Raw genomic sequence first — 9,516 nt, 5'->3', positions numbered from 1 at the left:
ATCTATATAGATGTACCTCCTCGTCGTTTTGCCACAAAGCAGCTTACAAAAAATAAAATGAAAAGCAAGCAGATCAACACAGTAATGAAAATGATAAAAGCAGCAGTGAAGTAAAACCAACTGGACCATCAACAGGGCAAAATGCAATTTAAAAGTACTGAAAATGGATACACCCACTAAAAGCATGTGTGAAGAGGGCAAACTTAGCATGATACCAAAAGGAAAACAAAAAAGTCCCACCCCCCATATGTTGGGGGAAGGAGTTACTCAGTTTGGGGCAGCCACACTGCCTCATTTCCAATCAGTGCATATTCTGTTGCTTCCTGCTGAAATCCCATAACTTTTCATAGCACAAATGTAATTTTTTTGGAGGTGGAAGGTCCCAGTCTTGCTGCACTAGAGCCCCTCCAGATGCATCCACAGAAGTTGTGACTCACGGGTTTCTGTGGGAGATCGATAATTCCCAGTGCTGCCTTCGTGCTGTGACTATATTCCTGCCGGCCACCCTTGCTCCGCCCAGTCCAGTGTGGGAAGGGCTCCATTCAATGGTAGGAAAGCCACAGCGGCATCTGACGCCTTGAGGTCCAGACATACAACAATCTGTACCTAATTTGGAATTTGGATCATTGTAATTTTTTATGTCCAGAGGATGTCTGGGAAATCTGAATGAATAGCAGATCATATTCTTGGTGGTTGTCGTCTTTGCTCATCTCTGTTACTGGAACTGATATTTCCAGCGTTGCTGTAATTTTAACAAAAGTGCAGCATCTTCAAAGCTTGTCCTCAGACAATTCTGTTGCTCTTGCAAAATTTCCAACGTTAGACGGGCAATGTGTTAACACTCGGGACCGCCTATAGGTGAGCTGAGGGAGAGAGAAAAAAGCAAATAAATCAGGCCTTCAAGGTCTTTTTTGGTGGCCCTTGGTAACATTTCACATGCCCCCCCAACCCCGCACTGCCTTCCAAAGCCACTTGGTATGAAAAGTTGGGCTGCCTTGGTCTAAATCTATGCTTTCATATCCCAGCTTCTTGTTGCCCGCACTTTTGCCCCCGGCTGAGCTCAACACACTCCTGCATAGCCCTCCCATGCGCTTTGTTCTTTCCCAGCAAAGCTCACAACTGAAGACTATACTCTGGCGTTCCAAACCACAACTGAAATTTGAAATACATATTGCAGCCACATCCAGAGATGTCGACGATTTGTTCCAGATCGCTGCCTTGCGCTGTCGTGCTCTGAACACCCAAAGTATGAACGATTGCCATTTGCGGCTTCATTGCGAATCTTTAGCTGGAATTCATTTGCAGCATTTGCCTGTGAATGCTAACCCAGCTTGCTAAAAGATATTCATATGATCAGGATTCCGAGATGCCTGAAGCCTTGCTGCATGCATTGCAGACTAATGGGAGGATTTGGGGTTAGGAATAATTAACGGCACAGAGGAGGTCCACATCCTGAAATGGTCTGTTTTTCTTTCTCATTGTCTTGTTGTCGGTTTGTTCCTAAGTCTGCTCTCTTTTCCCACCAGGGTTCCTATAATTTTAAAAGCTGAGCAAAAGGCAAGTATATTACCAGCTGCACCCTTTTCGCAATGTGGAGTCTACCATGGTTGGAAACTTGTTCTGCTCATGCGGCATCTTAAGAGTTGAAAAGCCCAGTCAGAGTAAGGAGGGAGTAAGGCAACAACAGTAAAATGAGTAAGAAAAAAATGCTTACTTTACTTTGGTGGATGCTTTTCTTTAACAATAAATAGAGCACCTGGGGGGGGGAATCCCGACCCTCCCTCCCTCCTGGATCATCCTTCTTTGCAGTCAATTAGCCGTGTCACTTCCCCTCACCTTGGGAGGAAATGGACAGTCAAGCCGTTTGTTGTACTCAGTCTAAATGTGAATTCGATGTGTGAGCAGCCCCAAGCTGCTCCTTCCCGCCACATGGCTTTAACAAGCCTCTTTTGTTTCTGAAAATAATGGAGTTTGAAACCAATGTTTTCCTATACCGACAGTATAGGAACGTTTACCATTTTGTATCCAAGCAACATCTTACTGCCTAGCAACTTTTTCTGACTGTTGTATGGGAAAGCACAAGAACCCGACCTTTAAATGGTTTTGTAAGTAAACCATTTTATAACTGTGGTCTGTCTGTGTGCTAGGGGAAGTGGGAAACTATGGAAGGAGCTCTTAAAAGGGACGTTTTGGAATTTACTGAAAAGGGCACATTTTAAGGTTTTGCAGCCTATATTTCCATGCTGTATGTTTTGCCATAATAAATCTCTGCAAGGGTTCTCTCCCTTGCCCCAAACTTGGATCTTGGCAGCCAGAATTTCCAACATGCTTTGCATTCAAAAAGTGCCTGGTTCAATCCCTGGCATCTCCAGGTAAGATTGGGAAGGACTCCCACCTGACTATAAGGAGAGCCAGTCAGTGACAATACAGAGCTAGATGAACCAATTGTTCTTCTGCCTTTGTACAAGGCAGCTTTCTATATTGCTTTCCTGGAATAGGCAGTTGTGTCAGTCTTGTCATGGTCAGACCATTGTCATGTAGAAGCTCAGATGTCTGAGGCACAAAGCCTTCCATTTCTTGGTCTGATTGGAATGTTCTGCTCTGGAGATTGAGGAATCCCCTTGGTTTCCAGCACAGCATGTATGCAGGGCGGTGGTGGAGAGGGAAGGATCTAGTCATAGAGTTTTGTCGAGACTCAAGAGGCTAATCAGGGCTGTTCCTAGAAGAAGTATTTGAACTGGTCAGAATTCACCACGAGGGTGCAAAACGAATTGGCACAGAATGGTGCCCATGTTCTTCCTAGGCATTCATTTATTATCTCCCAAGAAAACAGTCCCTATTGTTAAAGAACTGCATTCTCATTTTTGTGGCCACAGTAATTGGATGTTTGCTATTATCTAGAGACCTGCCTCTAATTCTACTGTTTTAATTTTAATGAGCTTCTCAAGCTGTATGCTTTCTTGCACTTTTCTCATGCCACCCCACCCCTCTCACAGCCGCCGCCTCATCTCAGGGAAATCTACAACTTCACCAACCTCAAAGTGAGTATCTCTGTGTGTACATATCGTACATTTAAAGCGCATGATTTATCCCAAATAATCATGTGAGCTGGAACTTACCTTTCACAGCACTGCAATTCAAAATGTCCTTACACTACAGTTCCCAGGACTCTTTGTGCTCTACATGTGGCTTTTAATGCCTGCTTAAACCCAGCAGCATCAATTTCCTTTGTTTTCTGTACATAGATTCCAAATTAAGTTTTGGCAGCATTTAGACAGGCAGCTAACTCCCTTCAATTGCAGTAATATTGGTGGTTGTGAAGCACTGCCTAGTTATTTCAGAATCCCTTTTTTGTGTGTGCAAAACTCTGGTGGGTGGGAATAATTATAGAGCCGGGAAGACAAGGCACATAACACACGCACATGGCTCTATCTTAATCTAGGCTTGCAGCATCACCGTAGATGAGATGATGATTTCAGGTGCACACAAAAGCTGAGCTCCTCCTCCTGCTCTTTATCTGCCATGCCCTCTGAACACTGGCTCTGCTGGAGAGGGAAATTCCTTTGCTTAAACATTAAAACCCAACCTCAAGAGGGCTGGGCAAAAGATGAAAAGCTCCCCAAGGCAGTACTTCTCCTCCTCTTTTTCAAGCTCGTTTCCATTTAAATGTCTGCAAAGGCAGCCTCCTGCTGTTGCTTATTTTGTGGCTGGTGGGAGGTCTCTCTCTCCCTGCTTCTTCAGGATGGGGCATCTCAGCAACTAGACACCAGAAAGCCACTTTCTGGCTTTCCTCTGCTGATTATGTTTGTGCTTCCGTTTGGGGAGAATGCCTCTTACCTCGCTGCCTAATCATAGCAGCTGGCTAAGCCTGGACAAGTGGTTTTAGGTGGCACTGGGAGGAAAGCCTGATGAGGAGAAGCAGAGAGAGGGAGAATTCAGACTGTGGTCACCAGCCTGATACAATCCCTTCTTCTAGGAGGGGCAGGAACCTTGGAGGGCTGGGTCACTCCTCGTAGGTGCAACCGAACAAGATGTTCCTGTAAGGTCTCTGGATGACCCAAGAGCAGAGGTTTAGGAGATGAGGAGATTAGATGATGACCAGGAGTGACAAAGTTCTCCGATGTCTGCTCTGCTAATGGTTTGGGCTGTGCTTCTGCACTTGGGGATTGAGCAGACCCTGGCCAGAGGAGGAAAGTCATGGGAGCACTGCACAGGTAAGAAGGGCTGGGGCGTCAATATTGGGCTGGTTGGCTACACTTCATCCTTTGATCTTCAGCTCTTCAAATGAACTTGCCTTCTAAATATGGAATCATGATTATATGGCAGAGCTCAAATACATGGGCTCCCAAGTCCACATCCCCCCCTTAAATAAACTATGATGTGTGGAATTAAAAGATGGAAGGGACAGAAAAGATACCACATAGGGTTGAAGTAGAATGTATGTGTTTTTAAAAAACAACAACTGGCTGCTTCAGTCTTCTCTGTGTCAGGTTCCATTTCAGCTGTGCAGAACCCTTGTGTGGAAGAGCATCTCTTGGCAAGACAAGAACTGTATTACTGTGTTAGTTAACCTGGGAATTAGTTTTCTTTCAGTTCTGTCATGTTATCTAGTTGTGAGTGAAAGTGAGTTATGCTGATGAGCCTTTTGAGAGCAATGGTTTTTTTCCCTCTTGCACTTGTTCTTCGAGAAATCTCAGTTGATTAAAGCAAAAGTGCCACACTGCCCGATCCTGTGCGTGTTTGATCAGAGGTCCTACTGTGGTTGATGGGGTTTTCTCCCTAGTCTATGTCTCTGGGCTGGTAGCCGTAGTAAATTTACTAAAGTATCATTTGATGGAAATTTTCATGGCATTCAGAAAAGAGAAGATTTTGACACCGACCCCCCAAGTCCCCTCTTCCAATTACCGTAGCTATGTACTCAAAGATGCATTCATGGAAGTAGCAAATTCTTGGGGCTGTTAACTGTGATAGGGTTGCCATATTTCAAAAAGTAAAAACACCCCAAAAGTTGTTGACCTTTTTAAAGGATAAGTTGTTGAGCTATTTTTAGACCAACTCCAACGTTGAGCTTTTTTTTACAATTTTTTTTTTACACATTGGCTTCAGTTTCAGCGCTTTGATCTCTACAGTTATTGGAATCACAGCCGTAGAGACATATATGCTGGGTCTGCTGAAATAACCTTTTAAATACAGAAAATCCTTGCACGATTGTTGCCCCTAATGAATAAACTCTCCTGGCACCTGTTTGAAGCTCACCTTATTCTGCTTTTCTGGGCAGATCTGGTGCTGTTTTTTTTTAAAATCCCTTCCACTTTTCTTTCTTTTTATATTTCAGTCTCACATATTAACCCATTTTTGCATGGTAAGTGCTGCTCCACATGTTACAACACTGCTGCATTGAGGACACGTCTGTCTAGCTATTGACATGCAACCCACATCACAAATGACCATGGAAGGTACATTTGTCAACAAGCGCTGGTTTTCAGTGCTTCCCAAGTATGGGCACAGAGCAAAATAAACCCCACATGTGCAATCATCTTCATCTGAGGTTTACGTTCATTCCTAAAATGCATTCCTTCTGCATATAGGATTTTTGTTTTACATCTAACAAAACAGCTCTAGCTTTGAGACTCAGTTCAAATATTCATGCTGTGTTGGAGCTACTGGTCCTTGTTCAAAGCACCAGAGAAATTGTTTTTCTCTTTGCAAGTGTCTACACGAATATAGAAAATGAATGAGTTTGCCATCTTGGAATGGTGGCTTGAGCTGATGGCTGGTTATATGCATTGCCTTCGTTTGCTGCTAATAAACAGTTATTTTGGGCTGGGTGGAGAGAATCTACCCCATAGTTAACTCACTAGGTTTTTAGGATTTGTCAATGTAATTTTAACTTTGCATAGAAATTAAACCATTTATATTTTGATTTGTTGTTAACAACATTTAATATACTGCTTGTTTGCAAATAGAACTTCTAAGCGCTTTACAAAAGGCAGGGCTGACACAAATCATAAACCTAACAGAAGAATAAAAGCAAGTATAAACACAAAATTCGAAATTCCCCTTGGAATCACAAGAATTAAATCTAAAATATTCATATAACATGATAGTTTATGTGCCCATGGGCTTATCTGTAAGTGTAATTACATCTAGGCATGCCTGGTCAACGTTTTTTTGATGCCTTCTCTTGGCAAGCGGGAATATTGTAACAGGCAGCGGTGTGCTTTCTGGATTGTCCCAAGACACATTGCAGTGAATGAACATAACAGGGTAGTCCTGGAAATGCCCGTTTGCAAGTCCAAATCTATTCCGACACGTATTCTTTTCTGCACACCGTTTGAATTTTGGTGAGTTCAGCATTTCCCTGCACATATCTGAGGGCGCCCAGTGTTTGGAACTAGCCCGTAAGATACATAACTAACAAGGAACCAATTAAATACACTTTTTTTAAAAAATAAATAAATATCTGCACATCTTTTGTCCCCTCACCAATACAAAATCAAAGCAGTTTCAGTCATTAGTAATCTGTCTTGCTTTGAACACAAGAATAAAAACTCAATTCCAGTAAGAAAAAGGACTGGCGTCAATATCGGCAGGGTCATTTCAAGGACAAAATCCTCCCGAGTATAGAACATTTCTGAATTACCCCTCCATGGAAACAGGAAAGCAAAACGTTCGGTGGAACGGACTGTGTAAGTTCTTCAAAGCTCTTTATAGTTGCTAAGTGTTTTTAGTCTTTGAAACTAAGAGTAGGTTTTTAACCAGTGAGTGATGAGTAATGGGTGATTATTTCTGTTCCACTTGTGGTTCTTTTCCATTCATATCAGCAGTGGGAAACATGTGGCCCTCCAGATGTTGTTGGAGTCCCTACTCCTAGTCTAGCAACATCTGGAGGGATCTTCACCCCCGATTTAGACCCATCTCATCAGCTGTATGTGTTAAGTTGGTGGTATGCAACTGACCAAGCAAAAGGAATCTCTCTGTGTGTGAGAGAGAGGGGGGGGGGGTAAACTGAGCATAGGTTACTTAAACTACCGTATTCTTCCATATCCTTAAATAAGCAAGATTCTTCCATTCCTGAAGTTAGTAATCTAGGATAATGAACTGATTTCTAGACAGCTCACAGCAATACACAATTGAATGCTTGTGTATTGTACCTCTGTGGGTGCTTTCAGAAAGGGATTTAATGTTGTGGTGGTGGTGTTGCAAATGGGTCCTTGAGAACAGGTTTGGTTTTCCTCACCAAGGGTAAATTTGGGGGAGGGGAATACAGGCTAGTGTTTTGATTTCGATGTTGTGTGGGTGCTTCAAAAATCTTGTGCGTGTGAGGAGCACCGATCCCAGAAGAAACACCTGGCTTGCTCCTGATGTCTCTCCACATACAGTAGTTGGGTTCTTCTTCTGGGGCCGCTGAGCAATTTCTAGGAATGCAAGTTTGATTGCAGCCCATTTCCTAGGTTTTCTTTATTTATTTTAAATTACTGAAACAATTGCGCAGTTACACTCTCCTGGAAGTGACATTGCCGGTGCCTTTCCCACTGTTAAAAAAACCCATATTGCCTTATGTCAACTATTGGAAGTTATTTAAAATGTACTCAAGGGAAATAATGGGGGAATCCCCATTACATGGTAAATTTTACCTTTTGAACCCCAGATGAGATTTCTTTTGCCAGGTTCAGGAGATTTTTTTTCTGTATTTATTTTTACGGTGCGCTGAAGCAGGGAAATCCCCTCTCCATCCTGAGCTTAATGTTCGGTGTTGTAATACTGTACTGCATGACATTAATTTCCATATGTTATCCTTTAAGATGAAGGATTTGTGTATTGCATGGGTTATTTCAAATACCTAGAATTGCGATAGGATCAAGATCTTCTATGGTTCCGTTACATAATCTAGACAAAAGACAACAACAGCCCCCTCTTAGACTACTTATGTTGAATTTATCGGTGGCTGAAAATGTTGTATTTGTCAGGCGGTGGAAACGGCTTTCTGCACCATCTGCTAAATATTAACTCATTAAAATAACAGGGACCATGGAAATGGATAAATTAATGGATTGTATCTGAAGAAGAAACAATATTCCATCTTAAGTTTTCTATTTGAAAAATGAGGGAAAGGCACAGAAACTATATTATGCTAGGCGGAGATTTCTTTTGTGTGTGAGTTTTTAAATCTGTTTCAACCTTAGTCTTTACCAAGAAAAAATAATTATAAACCTTTAATGGTGGGTCTGGTGCACATGTCAGTACAAACTGCACATATTAGGTGTACGCAGTGGTTCAAGGCAACCAACTAGTACAGATATTATTATTATTTATTATTATTATTATTATTTATTAAATTTGTGAAGGAATTCCAGTGCAATCTAACTGCATGGCCAAGTCCTTTGATTCTTTTCTTAGGATCTGTTTACACAGTAGTTGTTAACCAGTCTGGTGCTACAGCACACAACTGGGAGCGTGGGAAATGCCAGCGGCACAGAAAAGCACATCTCTCATGGGCTGTGCCAGTTCTCAAAGTGGAATGTATGCTGTCGAGATTTTGCAGGAGCAGCAGTGTGGGCTGTAAAGCAAATTCCATTTGCCTGCGTGAATGCATCAAATCTTCAGTGTGAAGATGGATCCAGAAGCGTGCAGAACATGAAAGAATGGACAAGTGGGGGAACGTTCCAAAAGAACTCGGCCTTTGTTGTTGTTTAGTCGTTTAGTTATGTCCGACTCTTCGTGACCCCATTGACCAGAGCACGCCAGGCACTCCTGTCTTGCACTGCCTCCTGTTGGTAACTTCGAGAACACTGTCCAACCATCCCATCCTCTGTTGTCCCCTTCTCCTTGTGCCCTCAATCTTTCCCAACATCAGGGTCTTTTCCAGGGAGTCTTCTCTTCTCATGAGGTGCACTGCACTTGGGGAACTCTTTAATAAGAAGGCACCCAGAAGGCTAATCTAGATTTTTGAGGCAGGAATTCTTAAATTGAGACATGGTGGGCATGCAGAGGCCCTGATCCACACCCCTTTCTAGAGTTCACCCATATAGGTCTCTGAGTTTCAGTTTAAAATAATTAACTGGAACATATTCAACAGGAGAACTCAGCCAACTAGCCTTAAGTCTGAGAGCTGAGCTGAATTCCTGCTACAGGAATGGAGAATGGCCTCCATCTCTTAGGGCCTGGCACACATCTGCCATCTGACAAAAAACCAGACTGATGGATAACTGGCAAAGTTGAACGCATTGCATGTACTGACAATATCAAAGGCTGATTCTCTCCAGTGTGTTTCAGAGACATGAGGAACCACTCCCAGTACACCTGGCAGGTGCTTCCATCACAATCTTTTAGAGCTGCCAGATCAAACCCACTGAACTGATGGTTGCACGTGGCAGATATTAAGATGTCATGTAGTTTTTAGAACACTCGTATATTATGCAGCCTGATGCTTTTTTGAGTGTTTTCATACAGAAAATATAAAGGACATATTCCTCACTCCCAACCCCAGTTCTATAACTTCAAGTGAACATGTTA

General features: G+C 42.6%; 1 protein-coding gene across 1 annotated transcript in view; it reads left to right on the top strand.

Moving 5' to 3' along the window:
* The first annotated feature begins 4,120 nt into the window (after nucleotides 1–4,120).
* The window catches only part of TSPEAR (thrombospondin type laminin G domain and EAR repeats), a 35,584-nt gene continuing 30,188 nt past the window's right edge, over nucleotides 4,121–9,516 (top strand). The window contains exon 1 of the mRNA XM_035133734.2: nucleotides 4,121–4,214. Within this exon, the coding sequence (XP_034989625.2) occupies nucleotides 4,121–4,214 (94 nt within the window). The remainder of the gene's footprint in view (nucleotides 4,215–9,516) is intronic.

The sequence above is a fragment of the Zootoca vivipara genome, chromosome 5 (assembly GCF_963506605.1).
Source record: "Zootoca vivipara chromosome 5, rZooViv1.1, whole genome shotgun sequence".
Taxonomy (NCBI): Eukaryota; Metazoa; Chordata; class Lepidosauria; order Squamata; family Lacertidae; genus Zootoca; species Zootoca vivipara.
Note: the sequence above shows the minus strand (reverse complement) of the source record. Positions and strands in the feature narration are given on the sequence as shown.